The sequence below is a fragment of the Diabrotica virgifera genome, chromosome 9, assembly GCF_917563875.1.
Source record: "Diabrotica virgifera virgifera chromosome 9, PGI_DIABVI_V3a".
Taxonomy (NCBI): domain Eukaryota; kingdom Metazoa; phylum Arthropoda; class Insecta; order Coleoptera; family Chrysomelidae; genus Diabrotica; species Diabrotica virgifera.
The window spans coordinates 194911627-194939596 of NC_065451.1; the positions used below are offsets into that span (position 1 = coordinate 194911627).

At 33.1% G+C, this 27970-nt stretch overlaps 2 protein-coding genes across 2 annotated transcripts in view; one reads left to right on the plus strand and one right to left on the minus strand.

The window, feature by feature from the left end:
• Positions 1-27970, plus strand: part of LOC114339236 (protein NDRG3) — a 658690-nt gene that overhangs the window by 22569 nt on the left and 608151 nt on the right. The window lies entirely within an intron of this gene.
• Positions 2830-27970, minus strand: part of LOC126891994 (glucose dehydrogenase [FAD, quinone]-like) — a 51634-nt gene continuing 26493 nt past the window's right edge. The window contains exons 5-9 of the mRNA XM_050661372.1: positions 25431-25722; positions 19792-19968; positions 14591-14787; positions 7339-7555; positions 2830-3163 (exon numbers count right to left, since the gene is read on the minus strand). Coding sequence (XP_050517329.1) covers positions 2877-3163; positions 7339-7555; positions 14591-14787; positions 19792-19968; positions 25431-25722 — 1170 coding nt within the window. The 3' untranslated portion in view covers positions 2830-2876. The remainder of the gene's footprint in view (positions 3164-7338; positions 7556-14590; positions 14788-19791; positions 19969-25430; positions 25723-27970) is intronic.

Genomic DNA, 27970 nt, shown 5'->3' on the forward strand with positions numbered 1-27970 from the left:
TTAACGCCCATTACATTAGCAATTGCTGTTGCTGCACAGTAGATTAGCATATGCAGATATTCCAATGTGTGGGCTTCTACGACATAATTGGGTAGGACTTCAGTGTTCACAATTTGTAACAGCGCACCTAGTTTCTTACAAGAGTTTATTCGTGGTAGCGGTGGTCTGCTAAGTGGATTTGTTCCATTAAACTCTTGTACGGCACGAGCCATTTCGTTTGCTAGACTATCGCGCAACTCGTTGTTTTCCTGCTGTGTATTGTCAGGTTGAGTTTCTGGTATGGGAATCTCAGGAATCTGCTCATCAAGGATTTCATTTAGGACTTGATCTAAAACTAGCCCTTGGTTGTTAATCTCCCGTTCGACTTCGCTTTTGATCGTATTGCGTCTAGCCTCTGGGATAAGGTTGTTTCTTATGATTACCCGGTATTGATCTGATACTCTTTGCTCCGATACTTGAATATCTGGGTACTCCCTGCAAAATTCGGCATAAAGCTGTTGTCTGTAGCCGATCGTTTCTTGACCGAGGTTTGTCACCTTATAATAGAAGCGCAAAATGCTTTCGTTAATGGACACAGTCCATTTCATGCGCTGCCTCGGTCGTCCCGCTTGAGTGAGCGCCGGCTGATGTTCCAGCGCAGCACCTTCAGTGGGTGGAGCTCTTGCTGTTGTTTGGCTCGCTTGTGGTTGTTGTTGTTGTTGGGCTGTAGCTGATTGTATGACAGGGGCCCGCCTCCTCAACACCCTGCCACCGACGTCCCGCATGCTGTCACGTCCAGCGCCGGCTCCAGACGTGCCCTGGCGATCCCCAGGCAGCGATCCTAAACATAAATCAATATTCTCCATATTAATGGGTGTGCATTTTATACCTACTGCCAGGTGTCAGTTTTTGTTCCACGGCAAGTATCCCTGCTACTCTCTGGGTATTGGCGCTACGAATACCCAGAAAGCATCCCCCATTCGCAGGGGGCCGCGCCTGATAGAAGAACTGACAAAAAACTCCCACAGGTCATTATTATTATTATTATTATTATTTTACATTCACATTTTTTACTTTTAGTTTTCATTATATTTTTCATCTTTTTATTCAATTATATTTTTTTTTCCTTTTTTTTGTATCTTTTTTAGATTTTTTTATACTTTTTCAGTAAAATTGTTTCAATCTTCCTTATAATTTACCTGTCTTCACCTTTAATATTTAAAATCAAATAGCGAGAAATGACGAAAAATTACGTTTAATCTTTTGCATATTTTTAAACGCTTTTCTTTACTTCAATAGTTTGCATCAAATTTTTAGACGTTAATTTGACTGACTTTTCTTCAATGCAAATGAATGAAAATTTGCAGACATGTGCATTCGCGGGAAAAATACACGAATAGTCAATAAAAAAATATTTTTTTATGTTTATTAATTGTTTAAATAAAAAAAACCATGTTAATGGAAAATGCTTAAATTTTCTTGTTTTTTTACAATGTAGAAACTTGAAACTTTTACGGATTGTAGCCAATGATATGAACTATACATAATTTCACTTTTGACCTTAATTGTTTACGTTATGCTTCAAAAATAAACAATAAAGTTTCACATTTTGAACGCTCATATATTTGTTTATATATAAATCGGCGTTTATTCGTGTCAAATTTCAATACGATACGAAACAAAACTTCAACCAAAACTGGAATTCAAAAAATTCGTGTTTTTACCGTAGTCTTAGAAAAAACACCGATAGAGACGTTTTGTGCTACAATTAACATTAGAATTCTTTTTGCCGTATTAATTAATTAAACGCTTTTCTTTAGGTCAATCGTTTGGGTCAAATCTTTGGACGTTAATTTGACTGCCTTTTCTTCAATGCAAATGACTAAAAATTTGCAGACATATGCATTCGCGGGAACAATACACGAATAGTCTATAAAAATTTTTTTGTTTATTAAATGTTTAAATAAAAAAACGATTTTAGCGGAAAATGCTTAAATTCTCTTGTTTTTTACAATTAAGAAACTTGAAACTTTTACAGATTGTAGCTTTATATTATGAACTATACATAATTTAACTTTTTACGTTAATTGTTTACGTTATGCCTCATGAATAAACAATAAAATTTCAAATTTTTTGCCGATTCCGACTACTTTTCATGTTTGTAAATCATATGTTTTATACATATTTTAATAAACATGACAATATATTTTAATGTTTGAAAAGTGTAGGACTAAAAAGTAAAAAATAAAAAAATATGAAAAAAATAAAAAGCAAAAAATAAAAAAAAAAATGAAAAAATCTAACACATTCGTTAAAGAAAAGCGTGGAGCGAAAACCGTTTATTCGATGAAGACACGCGACGCTTTTCTTTAACGAATGTGTTAAATTTTTTAAATTTTTTTTATTTCCTATTGGGGAACCGTCTCTCGCCGTCCTTACTACTCTATTTGTTGTCATTCGGCTTATGTGGTCGTTCCATTCGACTCTTCTGCTTTTCACCCAGTTATTAATGTTGTCCATCTTGCATCTCCTTCGTATATCTGCACTTCTAGTTCTATCATGCATCGTGTTACCATCGATTTTTCGCAATGTTTTCATATCTGCTGTTTCGAGCATTTTTTTATAATAATATGTTTAATTTTAGTCACTCATAACTAAAGAAAAGCGTTTCTTAAAAATATTTTTTTCATATTTTTTTATTGTCTATTGCATATTGTTATCAACAAATCTATAAAAAGCAATTGTTAAAGGCCTGTATCAAAAAATGTCACGAAGACGGCTTTTATTTTGCTAATTTCTCATGCAATTTGTTTGGATTATACAAAAAGAAATAGAACAATAAAATTGATATTTTGTGGAATAAACTTTACTTTAATTAAATATTAATCAATTGTCTATTATACAGTATTTAATTCCCATTTTTCTTTAATAAAATCAGATATTCGTTCCCCGATCATGTATGAAGGTCCAGTTGTATGTGCAGATAGTGGAAAAGGGATTATACTTGTATCGGCCACTCTAAGACTGTCTATTCCATAAACTTCTCCTTTATTATTAACAACGGCTTCCGGATCTCCTCTTGGACCCATTTTGCACGTTGATACTTGATGCCAGACACTACTAGTGAGGGATCTTAAACCACATTCCCAATATTCATCACTGTCGAATACCAGATGCTCACAACCTAAAACAAAACTTTATTAAAATATTTAAAAGTACATTGTTTCTTTTCACAATACAAATCTGGGTTTGCACCTAACGATGTAGGACGTAGAACTTCTTCTTCATGTACCATGTCCTTTCAGAACGTTGGTTACCATCATAACTATCTTAATTTTATTCACTGCCACCCTAAATAGCATGCTTGTATCAACACCATACTAATCTCGCAAGTTCTTCAACCAGGAGGTTCTTCTTCGTTCTGGACTGCGTTTGCCTGATATTTTTCCTTACATAATATTTTGTATGAAGAATCGGACGTAGAACCGGAAGTCGATATTTGAACTCTTAGTGTAACTTTGCATGTTTAGTCCAGTCGGGTTAGACGAATAACAGGCCTAACCTTGCATTAGGAGCTGCCCCAAATTTTATTTTTCTAGTCTTTAGGGGGTCAATAGTAGTGTAAATTTAAAATCTCGACTGAATTACGCCGTTGCGTTAGCCGCCATCTTGATTTTAAATGAGAACCGTTTTTGCTTAATATCTCAGCCATTTTCAACTTTTCGATAAAAAGTATAATAACCAAAATTGTTGAAAATGTGATTTTCTATCATTTCTATCGCTTAAATTTTTTTCCTGCCATCGATATTTTATGAGTTATGACGGAAAATAGTGACAGTTAGAGCATAATTATTGAATTATCTGGTTTATTATTAGTTCTACGACAAAAATGCCCCTATATGAAAATAGAGAGAATTAAATTACACACAATTTTAATATCTTTCATTTTTTTGCTAAAGTTAATATTTAAGGTAGTACGTATGCGATAATGGTGCGAGCGTAAGACCTGCTTTTGTAGCAATTGTTTTTGTTCAATATCTACGCCATTTTCAACTAAAATTGTTCCAAATATGATTTCCTACAATTTTTTTTAAACATTTTTTTCATGCGGTTGATATTTTCCGAGTTAAGTAGGAAAATTGTAAAAGTTGTGGGGGGACCATAACTACTGAATTGAATCTTGTTTTCGAGCTGCCCCAAATTTTATAATTGTATCCTTTAGGGGAGATCAATAGTAGTGTAAATTTAAAATCTCAACCGAATTCCGCGGTTGCATTAGCCGTCATATCGATTTTAAAGGAGAACCGTTGTTGCTTAATATCTCCGCCATTTTCAACTTCTCGACAAAAACGGTAGGAACTAAAATTGTTAGAAACGCAATTTCCTACAATTTCTTTCCACAATTTTTTTATACCATCAATATTCTCCGAGTTAAGGGAGGAAATAGTGGAAGCCGAGGGGAAGCATAATTATTGAATTGTCTCATTTATTATTAACTTTACGACATAAGTGTACATACATAAACAAAAATAAAGAGAATTATATTTTATACAATTTTTAAAACTTTTTTGAAATTTTTGAAACCCATGAAACACCAACCAAACTAAGTACATAAAAGACATAAATAATAACTTATACCTCTGCATTAAGTTCACTTAAATTTATAAACTAGCGGGTTTTATTGGTTGAATTTTTTTTTCGATAATTAAGTTTCATGTTAGTTAACATATTTTAATATTTCAACAATTTCTTTTAAATTTTGAGCCCTGTTGGGGGAATTATCCCATCCCCCCGTAGACCCGCCACTGGTTCTCTCGAAAAATTGTAATAAATCGTAATTGCAACAATTTCAGTTCTTACACTTTTTGTCGAAAAGTTGAAAATGGCGGAGATATTGAACAAAAACAATTGCTATAAAATAAATCAGGTCTTACGCTCGCGCCTTTACCGCATACGTACTACCTTAAATATTGATTTTATCAAAAAAATTAAAGAGATCAAAATTGTGCAAAATTTTATTCTCTTCATTTTTGTATAGGTTGAAATTTGTTGTAAAACTAATAATAAACGAGATAATTCAATAAATCAATCATTATGCTCTAACTGTCACTATTTTCCACATAACTTGGAAAATATCGACCACACGAAAAAAATTATAATAAACGAAATTATAGAAAATCGTATTTTCAATAATTTCAGTTTATAAACTTTTTGCCAAAAAGTTGAAAATGGCGGAGATATTGAGCAAAAACGGTTCTCGTTTAAAATCAGGATGGCGGTTAACGCAACGGTCAAATTTAGTCCAGATTTTAAATTTAAACTACTATTGACCCCCCTAAAGACTAGAAAAATAAAATTTGGGGCAGCTCGTAATGCAAGGTCAAATGCTATCCCGACTGGGCTAGTTATTTTTGTCAGATTTCTCGTCATAACTTTTTAAACAGAAATGACATCAAAACCAAAACTAGATATTTAAATCTGACTGTTCAACATGTGTCGATTAATATATCACATGTACTATCTCTGCGACTATAAAAAGGCTGATTTATGTTGGGACGGGGCGTGCACGATACGTGCCATAGACCAATAAAACTGCACACCACAGCATGATCCCGGAGCCGCCCGTTCCGTTGTACGATAAACTAGCCTTGCTTTTCATATCAAACGATTTTTCAACGTGCCCCGTAAGACAGCCGTGTCGTCCACGTCCCCGTCCTAACATAAATCAGCCGATGTGGAACTTCCGGTACAACGTCTTGCTTAGAGGCGCATTGAATAATATATCGCTGGTACTATTTCGGGATCAGGATAAAGAATATCCGAAGGATTTAAGGTAATGAAAGAACTGAAGCAGGGTTGCTTTATTTCGCGTACCCTTTTTAAAATTTATCTGGATCAGCCACTCAAGCTGTGGAAAAGAAAATGTAATGGTATGGGAATCCCTCTCAATGACCATACAACACTGTACACTTTATGTTTCGCTAATAACCAAATTCTGATTGCCCAGGATCATGACGACTTGAGTTACATGACGCGGAAGCTAATAGAAAAATATAACAAATGGGGTATCGAAGTGTACAGTAAGGGAACAAACCCTTAATATAATATGTATCTAAAAAATGTATATAATTTAAGTAATTAGGTTGTTACAAAAGATGTTATTTCTACAATCGCAAACAAAACGAAGGTTGATTGACGGACTTTGTTTGTGTAACCTCGCGGAGACTCACGTATCACTTACTTTCAAAGTCCAAATTATAAGAAGATATAAAAGACCCACAGAGGGATTAATATAGGCAATATAGTATTATTATTATCGTGCAGTCGTGAGAGATGGGTATCTGAAGGACTACCCCGCGAAACAACATCTTAGTAATCTTACGTTGATGGATGTTGTAACTGTAAATAAAGGTATAAGTTAGAGTCAGTGTTTTCCTAAGGTCCAATAGTTGGCTCCCCTTCCGTCCATAGAGGACCCAAATCGACACGGTTCCTTCCAACTCGACATACCAACCCTGCAAGGCGACAGAAGTCAACATTAGCAAAACTGAAGTAATGTGTATTGGAAGGACAATTAGTTAGGGTAGAAATAGATAGGTAGGATAGATTAAAGAGAATAGGGTAGAAATTAAACACTGTTATGAATACAAGTACATGAAGATAACTCAAAATTGCTGCTGTCAGAATACAGGGTAGAAAAGCCATATCTATGATTAACGGCATTCTGTGGGACCAAACAATAGCTAAAGCGAACAAATAGCTCATATACAGTATTATACTTACAAGACAAGTGTAATCACATATGGCAGTGAAGTTCAGCAAATGAAACAAAGAACAGAGAAAACGTTATTAGGAACAGAAATGGATTTCTGGAGAAGAGCAGCAGGCAAATCCAGAAGAGATCGGATACCAAATGAGAAACTACGAGAAATTATGGTAGTCACCTTACAATAATTGATAATGATAACATAAAAACAAAACAACTAATATAGTACGGCCATGTACAGAGAATGCCAGATGACAGGGTTCCTAAACAGATTTTGACGTTGACATCACGAAGGATGAGAAGGAAAAGTGGGAGACCAAGAAGAACCTGAAGGGAGGGAATTAAAGAACTAGAACTAGAGGAATGAGAAATCCCTTCACGTCTATGGTTAAGCAGAGAAAAATGGCGGTTAGGGCGGAAGGCGTCGTAAAACGCTGTAAACCGATAGTAGTAATACATAGTTGTACTATTTCGACAACGTTAACACATTACTTCCTTGAAACATTGCTCTAATCTGTAATTTAAGAGATAATTAGACGTTTCCACAGTTGTGGTTCTCTCTGTATACTAACTATAAACTTTTACGTATTTACCTGGTATTTGGGTTCTTACTAAAGTAGCTCCTAATTGTTGTAACGTGGGACTCTTGCTAATTCGTTGAATTTCTCTGATAGCCGCTATAAATGTTTTTATGTCCTTATTTTGAGGATCTGACAAGAAGTTTGCGTAGTATTTTGGCCACTTAAAAGGGTTCTTGGAAGCTAACTTGACAAATCCAAAAGATTTTGGATGCGTCAGCATTGGCATTATCTAAAACAAGAAAATATTCAGACACAATAATTCAGATATTTACAGACTGACTGCAAATCTCAGCTTACTGGATAATAGCAGCTGGCAGTTTACTCAAACAAAACAGAGCAACATGTATAGACGGAGAGGCAGCGCTGAAAAATCTCTTTGAATTTACTAAAGCTAGATTTTTCACAGTTGATTAGTGTGATTGTGTAGAGAAACATACTGCGGTCGGTCAAGCGAAACGTAGAACAGGGGTTAGTGAGAGGGTATCAAAGTTGCTTTCCTACGAAGGGAATTAAATCCACTTACCAAGGCTGAAAATCACTACACACATTCTAAATTAAATATAAATAAAAGTTAATATTGGGACCGTGCAAGTTCGGCAAAGCGACCCCTATTTCTACGCTCTATACTAAAATTCGCACTTTTAATTATATTGGCCAATTATATTAGTCCTGGTTACTGGATAATTGTCAAAGCCATATTCCAAAAAAATAATAAGAAGAAAAAATAAGATTCAGGTTATGTTATGAAAACGTCAACAATTGTATGTAGTAAATAAAATTAGTTATTAAAATGCAGTACTGCAAGCAAAATATAATTAATTAAATTTACCTTTATATAATAATTGCTTATCATATCAATACTGTGGAGCAATATATAATTTTTCTGCTTCAATGACAGAAGGTATGAAATATACGTCAATTTGACAATTTCAATTGACAATAGGTGCGTTCGCGGGTACAGTTGACAAATTGTCGCCGACAATTTCTAACCTCACTTAATATAAATAATACCGTTAATAGATAAATATACAAGGTATATTTACTTTTAGTTAATATTATTAACTTATTATTAAATTATAATAGGTAAATATACCTTGTATATTTATCTATTAACGATATTATTTATATCATTTTAAAGTGCGCATACGTTTTGCTGCTAATTTGTCGCCGACTAGTCGCCGACAGGCACCCGCGAACGCACTTAATATGAATTATTTAAGATAGTTGCAATATTTCTCCGCGACTCGCGCACGATCGTTTCTCGTTTCCCTTCCAAGTACTTGCACACCGCGAATAGTCGGTCAGCTGTATGACAGGACACAGCCGGTCGGTCGGCCCCAATAGTCGATTGAGGAAATGAAGAATTTTGGCTCGCAATTTTTTCGTCCAGCATGAATTTACTTAAAATTTTTACAGAAGGTAGGGAATAGTCCAAGGATCATTTTCTATATCATGCCTCTATCATACGCTAAAACCTTGGGGGTGGGAATTTTTTATTACATTTTAACCATGTAATTCGATGGAAAAAGTGATTCTAAAAATGTTTTTTACATTTTCTTCGTAAAACTAATATTTTTTGAGTTATTCGCGCTTGAAAATAACAGTTTTTCGACGAAAAAATCGACTTTTTTAGAGGGTTTTTTAAAAATACCACGAAAAATATTCTATATATTTTTGGCGATAAAAAGTTTCTTCAAAAGTTATTTTGTAGGATTTTTAAAGAGCTATAAGACTGTGTAAATTAAATTCCGTATGATCCCTTAGTTTTTAATTGGGGCGGGTTTAAAGGGCTCGAATAAGGGGGTGTTTGCTGGTAAATAGAGGTTTTAAACAACTATATCTGGCTAACTATTCACTGTAATGAAAATCTATGCACAGGGTAATTTTAGTCATTAAAAAGGCTACAATTTAGTAGTTCATAATTTTTTCCGTATCTTTAGCATTTTCGGAGATATTTTGAAGTAAAATGTGAAAAATACCAAATTGCAGAAAATCAATTTTTCTTTAAATTCCAATTTTTCCAAAATTAGGCATTTTAAATAGGTCAAATTCCTTGACTGTATTGATAATATAAATATAAAAGGAACTACAGAAAGGTGAAGATCAATTTTGAATTAGGAAGGTAGTTAGGGGGTTGTTTTCACTAATTTTTTCGTAGAGAAAAGCAGGTACCGACATTTTTTTGATAATTATTCGCTTAATTTTTATGCTAGAGACTTTTTATTATTTTTTTAAAGGTGTAATTGTATACTTGAAAAAAGATTATGTAAGTTTTCCTCGAAAAATGCAAATTTTTCCCATTATTTGGCTTTGAATATTTCAAATTATGCATTTGACGAAAAAAAAACTAACTTTTAACATGCCGTATCTCGGTTTGTATTGGTCTTAAATATATTTTTGGAAAAGAATTTGGTTTGTGTGACTTAAAGATACAATTTTAATATCTACAGTTTTTTTTACTACCTGCATATTTTTCGAGGTATTCTCAAAAAACCCTCTAAAAAAGTCGATTCTTTCGTCGAAAAACTGATATTTTCAAGCGCGAATAACTCGAAAAATATTAGTTTTATGAAGATAATGTAAAAAACATTTTTTCCACCTACCTCTATCGAAAGTATACTTTTCCGGACCTGATTGTAGGGAGCAAAGTTGTACTTTTGCTCCCTAGGGAGGAAAAGTAAAAGTGACGTCATGGTATTTCATTCATGAAATATAACTTATTGACGCCCTGTACAATATCTATTACGTAAGTATCTATACATTTTAACGTTTATTTAAAAACACTCTGTATTTTGCAGAATGGTAAAAAACAGTAAATTTTTATTCTGATTTAACAATGTTTACACATTAATAATTCGACTTATATTTGACAGTTGACAGTTATATTGTACCTACTTGTTAGTTTTAGTTCTAATAAATTTTGTTTGTTAGTTACATAAATAAATTAAGTAAAAATGAAAAAATTACTTGTTATTTGAGGAAGATGGAAAAACCATATGTATAACATGGGAGTAAAGTGCCTTTTCCTCCCTTGAATGATTACTGCCCTCCGCTACGCGTCGGGTAGTAAACTTCATTCTCGGGAGGAAAAGTAGCACTTTCCTCCCTTGTTATACAAATAGCTATTTTCTTAGAATCACTTTTTCCATCGAATTACATTTTTAAAATGTAATAAAAAATTCCCACCCCCCGAGATGGGGTGGCAACCACCCTCAAGGTTTTATCGTATGATAGCGGCATGATATAGAAAATGATCCTTATACTATTCCCTTCCTTCTGTGAAAATTTCAAGTAAATCCATACTGGACGAAAAAATTGCGAGCCAAAATGCTTCATTTCCTCAATCGACTATTGGGGCCGACTGACGGGCTCTGTCCCGTCATACAGCTGACCGACTATAATAACTTTTATTTATATTTAATTTATAAATGGATTTAATTACCTTCGTAGGGAAGTAAATTTTGATACCCTCTCAGTAACCCCTGTTCTATGTTTCGCATGACCGACCGCAGTATGTTTCTCTACACACTAACAGTAATCAACTGTGAAAAATCTAGCTTTGATAAATTCAAAGAGATTTTGCAGCGCTGCTTTTCGGTCAAGTAGTAATAACATGAAAAATAATCATTATTTCTTAAAGACCTCAAAAACGGAAGATCTGAAAACAATCTAAATATCACCATAATATCGGCGGCATCACAACACCCTTACGCTAAATACACACACCCATTTTGGACGGTCGATTTTATATCGCCCGTCCAAATTCCAATAGTGAACCACGACATCTGAGAACAGGACAATTCACTCCTGCCGACACCGATGAACTGTCCGAGATTTCTGTGTATTCTTATAGTACACTTTAAAATAGAACCGGACATATTGTTAGATATAGACATTGAAGCTGCTATAAAAAAACTTGTACCTTACAAATTACTGGTAACAAATTACCTCACACAGATACAATTCTATCTGATATAAGAAATGAAATAAAATACGTTTTGACAATCAATTTATTATCTACTCTGGACGACCGGTTTCGCTATCTACAATATGCACAGCATTATCAGGTCCCAGTAATAGTAAACGAAATGATGCCGGTATAAGAAATGATTTCAGAAGTAAGCACTATTATACTTTTTTTTACTCGCTTATGGCTATTAGAGAACTGATTGCGGTTTCCTAATAGCAATAACAGCAAAAAAGTATGATAATGCTTACTTCTGAAATCATTTCTTATACCGGCATCACTTAGTTTACTGTTACTGGGACCTGATGATGCTGTGTATATTGTAGATAGCGAAACCGGTCGTCTGGAGATATATAGGGTGTCCCGAAAAGATTGGTCATAAATTATACCACAGAGTCTGGGGTCAAAAATATGTTGATTAAACCTAACTACCTTAGTACAAATGTGCACATAAAAAAGTTATAGCCCTTTGAAATTAAAATGAAAATCAATTTTTTTCAATATTTCGAAAACTATTAGATATTTTTTATTGAAAATAGACGTGTGGCATTCTTATGGCAGGAACATCTTGTGACAATAATATAATTCTATCGTCTAGAGTACGCCAATGAATTAAGTAAAACGTGTTTTTTTACCGTCTTGGACGATATAAAAGTCGGATCAAAAAGCCTAGTTGATTATCATTCTTGGAGCGTTGATCGAAGAATAATAAACAACAGCGAGGTATAAGAAGTGAGTTTATGTAGGTAACTTTTCCGCCGACCATTTTCCGCTGTCGTGTTGGCGAGCTGAGCGAATCCGACAGTTTTCCTCTTACCTATCCTTTTACATATCCTTATACGAGCGGTGATCGTATATCCCTATCTATCAGTCTTTTCATCTGGCGAGCTGAGCGAGGTTCCCTTTTCTCCCTTTCCTTATACATTCGTATCGTATTAATAAAAGCACTTCCTATTTCACGCGATCGTCAAACTCATTCATTCATGTACAAAATATCCTCACATCGGCCCGAACAGAAAGCTCGATGCGTAGATTATAAATATATTTTATTAACGAAATTAACGAGTAATTAAGGGTAATGATCTTATCTTTTGTATGTTTTGATTCCAAATAAAAATGTCTTAAAAAGCGAACTCTTTTCTTCGACTGATTTAGTTACCTGGAGCAACAACGCAACGACCTCGTTACAATCTTAACAAAAATTTATAGTGAAATTTGTGCACCCCATAAAAATTTTATGGGGGTTTTGTTCTCTTAAACCCCCCTAAACTTTTGTGTAAGTTCGCATTAAATTTTTGTTAAAGTATTATGTATTAGTTAAACCCAGTGTTCTTAAAACTTTTTTGCCTCTTAATACTTTCTCGAAAAGCCAGTTTTTTCGAGATATTTTGAATATTTGTCAAATCCACCACCTATTTATACAGCGTGTCTACTTGAGTTGGAAACATATGGGAATCTTTTTTATTATTAATTTTACGAAAAAAAGTTATTCTTTATAAAAAGTTCTGCATGCCCCAAAACCTAAGATTCAATTATCAGATATTAAATTTTCTCAATATTATACGAGGTATGTCAAAAAATATGAATTTCGGCTAAGGGTAAAGTACCTTTATTTCTCTCAATATCGAAAATTCTTATTATGAAAAGTTGTTTGGAAATAAAAACCAAGCTCAAATATGTAATTACATGCTTCTAATTGGAAAAAAATATTTTCCAAATTTTTCTCAAATTTATTGATACTAACTTCGTTTTTATTCATTACACATACGATAACTCTTTTATTATTACTTTTACGAAAAAAAGGTATTCTTTATAAAAATCTCTGTATGTCCTAAGACCGAAGATTCAACCAACAGATATGACATTTTATTAATTTTATACGAGTTATGTCAAAAAATATGAATTTCACTCAAGAGTAAAGTACCTTTATTTTTCACAATATTGAAAACGGTTATTAAAAAAGTTGTTTAGAATTAAAAACTATGTGTCAATATGCAATTACATCCTTCTAATTGAAATACTGTGAAATATAAAGGTGCTATAATATTGAGCGAATTTCATATTTTTTGACACACCTCGTATAAAATTAATAAAAGTTGATATATCATGGTTGTGTCTTAGATTTTAGACCATGCAAAGTTTTTTATGAAGAATAACTTTTTTTCGTAAAATGAATAATAAACGAGTTATGATATTTGTAATAATTAAAAACGATGTTGGGTATCCATAAATTTGAGAAAAATATTTTTTTTCAATAAGAAGCATGTAATTGCATATTTCATCTTAGTTTTTAATACCAAACAACTTTTTATCATAAGAATTTTCGATATTGAGAGAAATAAAGGTACTTTACCCTTAGCCGAAATTCATATTTTTTGACATAGCTCGTATAATATTGAGAAAATTTGATATCTGATAATTGAATCTTAGGTTTTGGGGCATGCAGAACTTTTTATAAAGAATAACTTTTTTTCGTAAAATTAATAATAAAAAAGTTTCCCATATGTTTCCAACTCAAGTAGACACGCTGTATATGGTTAAGTGCGATTATAGAGACCTGGTAATAATATGAAAATTTTAAAATTTACATTTTTATAATATGAAAATATACTAAGAGGCAAGAAAGTTTTAAAAACACTATGTTTAACTAATGGTACCGCAATAAAAGTTTAATTGGAACGTACACAAACATTTGGGGGGTTTAAAGGAACGAAACCCCCATACAATTTTTATGTAAGCATATTAAAAAGAAGCCGCTTCTCGATAAAAACTGGTTTATTGAAAAAAGACTAAGAGGCAAAAAAGTTTTAAAAATATTGTGTCTAACTGTTGGTATTACAATAATAATTTAATTGGAACGTACTTAAAAGTTTGGCAGGGGTTTAAGGGAACAAAACCCAATAAAATTTTTATGGAGTGCACAAATTTCACTATAATTTTTTGTTAAGATGCTCCTGCCATAAGAATGCCACATGCCTATTTTCAATAAAAATCTCTAATAGTTTTCGAAATATTGGAAAAAAATTTATTTTGATTTTGTAACTTTAAAGGGCTATAACTTTTTTATGTGCACATTTGTACTACGGTAAGTTAGGTTCAATCAGCATATTTGTGACCCCAGAATCTATGATATAATTTATGACCAATCTTTTCAAGACACCCTGTATATCTTCTGAATAATAAATTGATTGTGAGAACGTCTGTTATTTAATTTCTTAATATGGACTCACACATGCAACTCATTCAACGTTTCTATCTGATGTCTTTAAAACTATGACAGATATTTTGAATACATACTTGATATGCTGCCTTCTTTTCGTATTTTTGCCAAATTCTGTCATACGTATCACGTGGTATATTAAACAATCGTCTATATAGATCTCCATTATCAGCTGCAATGGTTCCTGCCAAAAATATCAGTTCCACATCAGGGTTTAAAGGGTCTGGGTCATCAGATTCTGCACTTTTAAAATATAATAGACCTTCCACTCCACCTAAAAAATAATAAAAAAAACCATTATACTGTATACCATTAAATTACAAGTAAAATTTAATAAAAAATTTTGTCCTGGTAAAAGGCATATTAGTTTAAAAGGTCCCTATAGGGCTACAAACATATAAAAAAAACGTTTTGGCTCTGTAACAAGAGAATAATCAGTGTTAAAAATAAGTATAACCGCATTAATTAAGCAAAATGTTAAAGTTAAAATAATGACCAAGGTAAAAGAAAAGTTTGGTTATACTTACAAGCACATGGTGAGCCACCCAAAAATACAAAGGTTGAAACTTTTTACAAATAGACTAAAAGTCTTATGTAAATATAAACATCCTAAAATCCAAAGGATGGATAAAATTCCTATGGATGCGGCTTTAGGGCAACATATGACTCCCACAGGTGGTAAGTGGGTCAATTAATTAGGTCATTGTGTTATAAAAGGTTACAGGCAACTAATAGCAGATGAGATTTCAAAGCAATCTGTCTGATGTCAAGACGACAATTGTCAATGAAACATATAGTTCTAAGAAATGTTGGCTACACTAGCCAATAAAATTTAAAGTTGTTTATTGTGCAAGCAATGATAAGAGCTAACACTGATGATGCTCTTGTTACAGAGCGAAAACGTTTTGTTTATATGTTTGTAGCCCTATAGGGGTTTTTTAAACTAATATACCTTTTACCAGGACAAAATTTTTTATTAAATTTTATTCGTAAAAAATAATGTTAACTAATAAAATAATAAAAAAAAGTACGAGATAAAATCAAATACAGTATCTATCCCCGTTCATCTCTGGGGTTAATCTCACAGTTGCAGCGGATAACGAAAATCGTAGATGAGTTACTAACTGGTTAAAGGAAGTAAAATAACAGCAAGGCAGGAATATTTGGTTCCACCTAAAGCCTTAATTTACAAAATTTAACAAATTCTCCTTTTTAATATACACTACTACTACACACAACCAAAACTTATATGGCAGGGGTGGCCAAGCTCCTTGATAGTCCGAGCCATTTTTAAAAATTTGAAATTTTTCGCGAGCCGCAATTAAAAATTATTTAAGAAGTGTAAAAAAAGGTACATAATACATTTTTCTCTCACTCCTTGGATTTGCGAATTTTAAAGTGAAATAAAATTAAAAAAGAATAAACAGTTTCAAAAATTTAAACTTTTTTTTTTAATTTTTGAAATATGAAAATAATTCTTCAAGCAGTCTTTACTAATTCAAGTTTCTTCGATTTTTCATCATCTTCCCATCTATTTCTGGAACGGTCCACTGATCTTTTACTGTCTCTCAAAAACACTGTCTCAAACTCTTTAACACTTTGTTTCCTCTGATCGTACCACATGACCTGCCCATCTTACCTTAGCTTTTATATGTCTGGAGAGGTTTTCAGTACCATACACAGTCACCAACTCAGCTTTGCGGCTCCTTCTACATTCTCCTGTCAGTTTATCCCTTTGAGGCCAAATATCATTCTGAGAACTTTCCTTTACCCAGCAGCATATTTATTTAAAACCCAGCAGCATATTTATTTCCCGCTGATGTAGAGTCCATGTTTCACTTCCATATGTAACAATTGGGTGAATAATAATTGGCGTGTACAGTCTGAATTTAGATTGTCTTTTTAGCAATTTAGCCATTATTAGCAATTTAGCATTTAGCAGTTTAGCTATTAGCTTTATTCCACGCAGATATCCATACTGAGACCTCTTTTTATATGTGGTTCTCATATGTGATTACCGGCCCCAGATATTTAAACTCTTTTACTACTTCGAAGTTGTGGTCATTAATAATTATGTTCTGCCCAACTCTTGGTCTTGATTACTAACATGTATTTCGTCTTCTCATTATTTATTCAAAGGCTCAAATTACCTGTTTCTTCCTCGAGTTGTGAAAACACCTCTCTCGCGTCTCTTGTAGAATGAGCGACTGCACCTACATTATCACCAAAGGCCAACAATGGTTTTGATCCTCGATTCGGTAATCCCCCTGCCAGCGCATATGATATTTTACTTATTACATATTCTAGGGCCAAATTGAATAGCAACGGTGATAAGGGGTCACTAAGTGTAAGTCCTGTTGTTACAATAATTGTAACTGACTAATAATTAGGTTTTTTCATTTGTTTCAGTGATTTAAGAGATTTTGAAACACAAAAATTGAAAGTGATTCAGGTAAATTTATTGGGAGCCACAAATAATCCTTCTAAGAGCCACATGTGGCTCGCGAGTCGCAGTTTGGCCACCCCTGTTATATGGAATCATCATGTATTTCAAAGTAATATTTATTTCTTAAAAAAAAACTTGTTATTGTTGCGGTTAATAAAGTTTTTGATTGAAAATAAAGATTATTGGTCTTGTGGAGCAAGTAATTTTCTCAGAGGGACATAGCTGGAGAGCTAGACGTAAAACAGGGCGTTCTATCCAAAACCTATGCTAGGTAACAGGGCTAGGAAAGCTCAAAAATAAAGCAAGGGAAAATATATATATATATATATATATATATATATATATATATATATATATATATATATCAAAAAATCATAATTAAAAAATCGAATAACTTTTGTATTTTACATATTTTTCTAATTCTGTAAATAAAGCAGTTTACAAGGGGGTCAAAATATAGTGAATAACTCTGTACATTCATTGGGGCCGACCGACCGGCTCTGTCCCGTCATACAGCTGACCGACTATAATAACTTTTATTTACATTCAACTTAGAATGTGTTTACTGATTTTCAGTGTTAGTAAATGGATTTAATTACCTTCGTAGGAAAGCAACTTTGATACCCTCTCAGTAACCCCTGTTCTACGTTTCGCTTGACCTACCGCAGTATGTTTCTCTACACAATCACAGTAATTAACTGTGAAAAATTCTGTTTTAGTAAATTCAAAGAGATTTTTCAGCGCTGCCTCTCCGTCTAATAGGCCGATCAGACGCCCGCATATTTCAGTCTAAGCGCCAGATTCATATTTAGAATTTTATACTGACGCGTTAGCCTTTTTTATTTTTCGATGACCTGGCTGGGCTCGAACTCACATACCTCACGGCGAAGTGAAGTGGCAGTCAGCCGCTAGTCCAACTGAGCTGTCCGATCGGCAAGCTTTGTTTATAATTTAGTCCAGGAACCGGAGCTTTTCACCTCGCAATTTTTACAGAATGGATCGATTTGCTTGAAAATTTGAGAATAAGTAGTGGATAGTCCAAGGATCAAAATCTATATAATGCCGAAAGGCGCTTTTACCATGGGGGTGGTTGCCACCCCATCTCGGGTGTGGACATTTTTTTATTATAATTTTGACTGCAAAAGTTGATAAAAACATTCATTTTAAGCAAAAAATGCTACATACATTTTTTGATACAATTAATAGTGTTCGATTTATTCGCTATCGAAAGTGTTAGTTTTATATCGAAAAAATCAATGTTTTTCGGTATTATACTCATTTACTATTCACTCAATTTTTGCAGTAGAAAAAAGTTTTGCAATCCAATTTCTTGGGAATTTAATAAGCTACAATTTTATATTTAAATATTTTTTCGTATCTCTGATGCTACTCTTTCTATTCTGAAGCAAACGGCATTTTTTACCAAACTACAAAAATTCGTTATTCGCTTTTAACTACATTTTTTTAAAAACTAATCATTCTAAGCCAGTCAAGCCAGTCAAACTTTTGGAATCTATTAATAATACATAAATAAAGAGGAATGAATAAGGCCGATGACTAAGAACACCGCTAACTTACATTATTATGCTTCCAATTGGATATCTCCTTTTTTTTCAAAAAAATATATTGATTTTTTAACCATAACTTTTTTATTTTTTATCCTAAAAAGTTTGTTAAAAAAGAATTTTGTAGTTTTTTATAGGACCTCCAGGACTATTAATATTATATCATTTTAAAATCCTCATTCGCAAAAAGAGGTGACTTTGAAAGGGTTGGTAAAGGTGGTTTTTGCATGTTATTACAAGTTTTAATTTCCAATAGCTCACTCAATTCTTGCCGTAGAAAAAATTTTTGCAAACCAAGTTCTTGGGAACTAAATAAGCTACAATTTTATATTTAAATATTTTTTCGTATCTCTGATGCTAATCTTTCTATTCTGAAGAAATGGGCATTTTTTACCAAACTACAAAAATTCGTTATTCGCTTTTAACTCATTTTTTTTAAACTAATCATTCTAAGCCGGTCAAACACCTAGAACCTATTAACAATACATAAATTAAGAAGACCAAATAAGATTAATGACCAGTTCTAATTAGGCTGGAGAGTAGGGGGAAGTTTACGATCACTTTTTCGCTGAAAAAAATAGGGACTGACATTCTTTTTACTATAAGTCACTTAATTTTTGAGCTAGGGACTATTTTTTTCATTTCTGGAGATAGATATTTTTAAATACTTTAAATTAGCTTTAACAAGTTATCCTCGAAAAATGCATAGTTTTCCCGTCTTTTGACTTTGAAACTACAATATTTAGCATTTTACGAAGAAGAGCTAACATATAATAAAGTATAGCTCGATTACTATTGGTCTTAAAGCAAATTATAAAAAACGGTTTTGTTTATTATTTCAAAAGGTACATTTTTGTTAAGCAAACTTGTTTTTATAGAACGAAAACTCTTTGTGTTATTAGCAGAAAACTGATTAAAAACAATGATTTTTTCAATTTAAACCAACATTTTCGATAGCGAATAAATTGAAAACTATTACTTTTATCAAAAAAATGTATAGAACGTTTTTTGCTTAGATTGGATGTGTTTACCAACTTTTTCTGTCAAAATAAAATAAAAAATTTCCACCCCCGAGATGGGGTGGCAACCACCCCCATGGTAAAAGCGCCTTTCGGCCTCATATAGATTTTGATCCTTGGACTATCCACTACTCATTCTCAAATTTTCAAGCAAATCGATCCATTCTGTAAAAATTGCGAGGTTTTGTCCTATTTTAAGCTTCATTACTTGGACTAATTATAATAAATAACGAATAAGGTTACGTTACCTGTACAAGTTAAAGCTCCTGTCCCCAGTTTCAAAAACTTTATTACTTCCGTAACATTTCCAAAGACTTCATCTTGAACCAATACAATGTTTTGATTTATTTCATACGTTACTCCCAGGAAGGCTGGATGATCGTACATCTTTTCTCCTACTGGCAAATTTGCGATAACAGGTATATCTAAAAATAATTCCTTAGTTATTCAAAATTATAAAAAATTGGGAAAAACGCTAAGGATTAAATTTTAGCTTGGCAAGAAAAAGTAATTAAAGTATATTTGCTATAGAAAAAAGTTGAAAAGAGGTCTGTATTAGGGCTGCTTTAATCGATATCTGAAACAACAGGTTTTATTAGTGAAATTAAAAATGATTTACATGTGAGACCTCCATTTTTTACCCCTCCTCTTCAAAAGGAACAACCTTAGAAACGGATCATACAGATTGGATCAGATTTCATGTCCGAGAATAATTTTAGGAGATTTTAATTGCCATAATCCAATATGGGGATCTCTAATTCCTTTCAGACTCTGAAGATCTAGGACAGTTCATTTTTGAATCACACTGTTTCTTTTTGGTTGGAGATCAAAGATACTCTTTCTTTTGGCTCGAGATTAGTCTTATATCCTGACTATCGAGTTGTCATGTTCTTAGGATATCGATTAGTTTCCTAAGCAGTACTTTGTCAAATGCCTTCCGAACGTCGATGAAACATGCGGATTTTTAAAACATCTTAATTGATATGCCTCGCTCTCTGTACTAGAACTTTAAAACTTAAAAGTTCTTCCCTCGACTCGAGTTCTGCTCTGTGAATCCAAATTGAACTTACTTATAGTATATTGAGTGGGCAAAAAAAAACAGTCCACCTCGATATTTGGCAGTATTTATTAGATTTTAAGGAAATGACGAAACAGGTCAATTTTTGATCTAAGGGCGATAAATTTTTACGGTACATACATTTGTCATTTGCCAACCCCCTCCCTTGTACTTCCCCCGCTCCTTATTTATAAATATGGAATAGGGGTCGCGTGATAGCTCATTTAAAAGGTTATTAAATTCTCTATTCAGTAATATAAACATTAACATAATTATTTATACACGGTGTCCAACAAAAAAATATTTTATTTAAATTAATTGAAATTCATGGTGACGTTTCAATTATTATTTTAATCATCGTCAGAATAATAAGTTTCTTGAGCGGATGCTTTAAAATAATTTTAAAGGAACAAACAATAATTAATGAAAACGTAAAAATGACATTGACAATCATTGGGTTAAGTCAATAATTTCAAACACGCCATGTCTTGTTGCGTGTTTAAAGGTGGCTTCAAAACAAATATGGATAATGCCTCCTTGATGCTGAGTTCCGTTGGAGAACTTGCATGACCAATGATTGAGAAGTCCTTACGACTAATAGAGTGGTCAGAATCAGTCATATGTTGGAATACCGCTGAATTTGGAATTGTTCTTGATCGTCTTCCTAAGTGAGGAGTGATACCTAAGTGTTCGCAACATCTGACGTTAATTATCTTGCGAACACTTAGGTATCACTCCTCACTTATGAAGACGATCAAGAACAATTCCAAATTCAGCGGTATTCCAACATATGACTGATTCTGACCACCCTATTAGTCGTAAGGACTTCTCAATCATTGGTCATGCAAGTTCTCCAACGGAACTCAGCATCAAGGAGGCATTATCCATATTTCTTTTGAAGCCACCCTTAAACACGCAACAAGACATGGCGTGTTTGAAATTATTGACTTAACCCAATGATTGTCAATGTCATTTTTACGTTTTCATGAATTATTGTTTGTTCCTTTAAAATTATTTTAAAGCATCCGCTTAAGAAACTTATTATTCTGACGACGATTAAAGTAATAATTGAAACGTCACCATGAATTTTAATTTAGTTATGGGTTTTATCTTTAAGTTTATTAAATTAATTGACACAAAAAGAAGAATGTATGTAATTTATTTAATTCAAAATACATTCTACTGCTGTCAAAAAAACATAAAAAGATGTTTTTTAATAAATAAACATTGCTTTTCGCTTAATTTCAATGTTCAAGCTGCCACTCATCTGCCTCTTGGTAGGTTGAATATTGAATTTAAGCGAAAAACAATATTTATTTGTCAAATAAACATCTGTTTTCTGTCAGTAGTAGAATGTATTTTGAGTTACATAAGTTGCATACATTCTTCTTTTTGTGTCAGTTAATTTAATTCAAAATAATTTTTCTTTGACACCCTGCAGAAATAATTATGTCAATTTTAATATTACTGAATAGAGAATTGAATAACCTTTCAAATGAAGTAGCACACGACCCCTATTTAAAAATAAGGGGTTGGGGAAATGGAAGAGAGGTTGACAAATGATAGATGTATGTACCGTAAAAATGTGCCCCCCTTAGGTCAAAATCGTATCTGTTTCTTCATTTCCTTAAAATCCAACAAATACTGCCAAATATCGAGCTAGACTGTTTTCTTTGGCCCACTCTGTATAGTAAGGAGTAATTTAAGAACATGGTTCATCAAACTAATTAATCTAAGTTCTTTATATTTCCTAGCATTTTGTTTTTTGTGAAGTGAAATAAACCTTGATAGTAGCCACTCTTTTGAGAACTGACCAGTGTCTTATACACTTGAACACTTCATCAGGTCGTGATTATTTCACAGTTTTTGTTTTTTTCTGGGAGTAGATACGTCTTCTTGTTGTATCTTATTGTTGTCAGTACTGCGTTGTTTTCTGGTGTTGTGTACCCCTTCATTTTTTTTTCGTCCACATGGAAGTCGTCATATTTGCCTTGTAGTGTTTCATTCACGATTAATATTGTAGAAATGTTTGAAAAATAACAGGAATATAAACAAAAAGTTTTCTCGTTGAGAAATTTAAAGGAGTGTCACATAAAAGTGCCTCAAGACAAAGCGAAATAGCCAATTATAAATGTCGAACTCAATTAAGGTGGAGGCAAAAAGAAGGAGAATAAGAAGTAGAGAAGATGGTTCAATCAAAAAATGTATACGAACTATATAAATGTAAATAAATACCTACCCATATAACTTTGAAAGAGTGGAGAGTTTTAAATACCTCGGAGCAACAATCACTACAGACAGCGATATCACGGAAGAGATTAAAGGGAGAATTCAGGCAGAAAACAGATGTATGTATAGCCTCCACAATACTACTAAATCTAAGAGCCTACTAAATCTAAGAGCCTAACACGAGCATCAAAGATCAGAATATATAAAACAGTGATTAGAGCGGTACTCATGTATGGGTGTGAGACGTGGACTCTGACCAAAGCAATTGAAAGAAAACTTAGATGTTTTGAGAGAAAAATCCTCAAAAGAATCTTTGGACCTTATCACGACCCTAATACCAACCAATACCGAATGAGAACAAAAATGCTGAAGTCAAGCAGATGAATAAGGCGAGTGACATAGTCCAAGAAATTAAATCTCAGCATCTAAAATGGGCTGGCCATATCCACAGACACCCTAATAAGTGCCGGCGCAAATTGATCCTAAGCGAACACAACCTGGCACCGGCGAGGTGCGTAGAGAGTTCTGCGCATCCTAATATCAGTGAATACAGTGCCAGGTCTAGCATGCGAACGTTTGTCATCGGCGTACAGTTTTCTGGTGTCGTGGGAAGCGTGACTCAATTCTCAGTTGCGGTTTTGTTTTCGAGATGGACTTAGAAAAGCTAATAGAACTCGTTCGGAATTACTATTATTATAAGCAACACTGATTGTGATTGGATTGTCGTTGCAAAAACTGCTTACCTATTACATATATTTATATCTCGTCTACATATTTTATTTTTAAGCATGAACAAGCCCGGTATGATGACACATTTTATTTGAGGGTTGTGCGATATTCACAGATATGCTTAGCGGTTTTTAATGATAATGTTGTGTAGATTTAAGAAATGAATGATATTTACAAAATTTTTATACCTATAGAAAAGGGATTACGCCATCATTTGTGACATTGTATTTCTAGGCCTGGATCCCGCGTACCAACAAAAAGTTGATTAATAGCAAGCTGAAAATTTGTTAATAGCTTAACGATGTCTCGTCAGACAAACTTTGATGTACGGGAACACTGAAACAGGGGAAGTTTTAATTGTAGAACAGGCTAAAAATTTGGAACGTCAGACTACAAAAACGTTCCATATATTCTGTCGGACAGAACTTCCAATTGATTTGTTACCATTTCATTAAACTCTCATGGAAAAATTAGACTGGTTTTTATCACTAACTGGGCATTTTAATGAGTGAAACAGGAAGAACATGTCAAATAACAGGAATCATGTTGGTTAGTAATAGCAGTCTGATTTTTGAATGAGAGTTTAATGATAGGGTAACAAATCGATTGGTTGTTCTGTCCGACAAAATACATGGGACGTTTTCGTGATGTGACGTTCCAAATTTTTAAACTGTTCCACTATTAAACCTTCCCCTGTTCCAGTGTTCCTGTACATCAAAGTTTGTCCAAATAGACACCGTTAAGCTACTAACAAATTTTCAGTTTGCCGGATCCAGGTCTATAAAGTATGTTTTGCTTTTAAATAAAAGGTGTCCTTCATTTTGTGTAGGTTCATTTAATAAAAATAAAATTTAAGTTTCTGTAATACTTAAGAGGCGGCATTTCGAAGACTTGCATCATATTGAAAAGATGTACCGCACGGCTCTGTAGTTAGTGTGGCTTTTGCCAATAAATCAAAGTTATGCGTTTACAAGAGCATATTTGAAAAATAAGGAGTACCATAATGTGTCATAATTATAATCTCCTTTATACAGATCAAAAAATTGTTTAGTATGTATTTCTAAATCCACACAATCATTGGAAAATGATTCATGGTAAAAAATATCTATTAATGGCACTGTTATCGACAAAGTCGATCAATTTTGAACTTGTCATCATATATTTATTAGACTTTTGTTTATCGTTAAAAATTAAATGATGGTTGTGAATTGTATTTTTTGTGTTATTTAATATTTTAGCAAAAACATAATCAGCAAAAATCTTATTTAAAACATGCGAACCGTTTTTGCAATCACAATCAATGCAGTGTTTAACTTATGCTTGTTGTTATAAAGGTGTGTAGAAATAGAATACTCAGTGTAAGATATCCTTTTATGCACCCCGCTTATGAGCAAATTCGATGTTTTCGAAAGTCATACCGCTACGACTACTAGGGACGTGTAAGATATTTTTAAAACGTTACTAGTTACATGTACGGAACTACCGTTTTTTAGTTGCCTACTCAATTCAGTACAAGGATCAGATACATCAGTATTTTGTAATCAGTATTTGTACCTACTCAGTACCACTGAGAACCGGTATCAATAGTAACCGTTACACGTTTGCACTTATTTTGCCCGTCTCTATTCGTTACTGCGACAGCCGACGGTCGGGTTAGCTTGTGTTTCGCTTAGGTTCAATATGCGCCGGGACTAACCGCCTTACCAAACTTATCTGGGAGGAGAGATAATATATGGTCAGATCTAAGAACAATGGGGCCACCCCACTGACCCAACTATCATGGACGACCGTTCGAGATGGAAGTGAGTTGTGCGTGCAGTCATCCAAGATCCAATCCGGGTTGTAGTGCTACCAGAAGAATAAAATACCTACCGAGCTTTTCCAAATCTTCTTTTGGACCAATTCCAGATAGCATTAGCAGCTGTGGCGAATTAAGACCACCAGCACTAACAATAACTTCTCTTTTAGCAAAAACGTTAAAGTATTTCTTGTCTTTGGCATATTGAACACCATAAGCCTTTTTGGTAATTGGATCGATTAAAATTTGAACTACTCTGCTATTAGTGAGAATTTTTAGATTGGATCTTGCTGCAGCAGGACGAAGAAAGGCCTTTTCAGCACTACAGCGTCTTCCGTTCCGTAAATGAGCTTGAATATAAGATACCTAAAAGATAAAGTATTTAAGTAATCCGATAGCCCGATCATATTCTCTATAGCAAACATAAACCATATTTCTAATACAGTGGAATCTCGATAACTCGGATTAATCGGGACCGAGGCCGATATGGGTTGTCAAAAATCCGGGTTAGCCGGAGAAAATGGTAAAAATTAATAAAATACGGTATACTTACAGATAAACTCCGTTATAATTAAAATAACATGAAATATATAAATATATGCACAGTACCTACACATCTAAATTACTAAATACACGCAAACACAAACCTAAGCAAACGGAAGCGAACAACACAAGACTGTACTACACACAATACAGTCACAATCGGAATGACGCGACGTTATGTTATTTAAGAACAGTGAAAAGTAAGACCATTTTTTAAAAAAGATTTTTTTAAACAGCCTTTTAATATTTTTTAAACAATGATAAGACAGTTTGAAATAAATAAAGGAATACTACAGGTGCCTGTTGTTTCCTATAATCCGAGACAATGAACGGCGCTCTGCCGCCGTGTGCCATGAGTCCTTTTTACTATTATATCGTATAGTTCAAATTACACAAATACACAGTATCTCTCAAATATTATGTTACATACTTTTTATTGTTGAAATGTTTATCTGATGAAAATTGGTCCGGGTTAGTCGGACTTCCGGGTTATCGGGGGCCGACTTATCGGGGTTCCACTGTATCTTCAACACTATAATTACTCGACAACTCGAGATACGATACAATATCGATACTTTTTAAATATGGAGTATTGTATTGGTTCTGCCAATGAAGTATCGTATCGTGTACCGATATCGGCAAAATACTTTCTTATAAATATATCGAATTGATATTGATTTCGATACGATATCGATAAAATACTCGATCAAATATCAACATAAAAAGGATTAAATTAATAAATAACACAATTATTTATTCATTTCTAACTATCTTCATTAAAAAAATCTCTACAAAAAAATATACAAAAAATATGATAAATTACATTTTAACCTCACAAAAATATTATCCTTTAAACAGCCCTTCATCCATCTGTTCACACAAATGACCTTACGCCTTTGTTTTTTCAGTTAGCTAATTTCAGAATTTTCAGATATTGTTCTAATAAAATGAATTGTAGGAATTTTGTGTTGTATGTACCTACATTTCTGACAATGATTATGTTAAAAATATTCCACAAACTCAGCAAATCGACTATATTATGAGTTTAAATGCAGTGTCAGGCTAATAAATGATAACAATAATCAGTGCTGCTGGCAGAAAAAACATTAATTTAAAAAATGATTTTAAACAAGGCCGAGTTTTTCAACTAACTGAAAAATATTTCATAAAAAGTAGAAAATAAAAAATAAAATTTTAACGAAATATTTTCAATTAGCAGCTATTCTGAAAATACTCAAATTAAATCTCTACCTAAATCAAAATGAAATTGAAGTATTGTACTATTATATGCAAAAACGGAAAATAATGTATGGCTGTAATGCTTTTATTAATTATTTTCCATTCAATCGTATGAGATCTTTTGACCTATTAAAAAATATTTTTTATCTTTTGGTATACCTGACTACAATAGTTTAATACAATAATAATTTGGGGTTTTGTAATACAAAACTTTGTTTCTTTGCTTATTGTTTTCATCTATTTTGAAAAAAAAAATGTGAAAAGCGGAAGTATTGTTAAAGTCGCCGAAATGATCATTCATCATCATGCAACCTCTTCTGTCCACTGCTGGACATAGGTCTCTCTCATTTTTTATGCGCGTGACAATTTCTGCTCCGTATGTCATAATAGAAAAAACGCATAGGTCAGGTATCTTCCATTTCATAGCTATCTAGACCAGGGCTCATCTGTAAAAATATTAGCACATTTGGACGTTGAGAGGTGACTCAAATTTTTTTGCAGAAATTGCTTGAAAATAAATCAAATAATAATATTTGAGTTATCCTCCCTCTCAAAAAGGTCAGGAACATTGTTTAAATAATCAAAATGTCAAAAAATGAAGGAAAAATTCGATTTTTTTTTCGTTTTTTGATTATAACTTATAAAGTATTCATTTTCGAGAAAAGTTGTACAAACATAAAAGTTGTCTAATTAATTTTCTACAATATAGAATTGGTTAAGAATTTAAAAAATAGTCACCCTTGTTGCAAAATAGCAATAACTTTGAAAAAAACATACAAAAACAAGTATTCGCATTTTACGTTTTTCTACCATTTATGCTACACTTAGGACC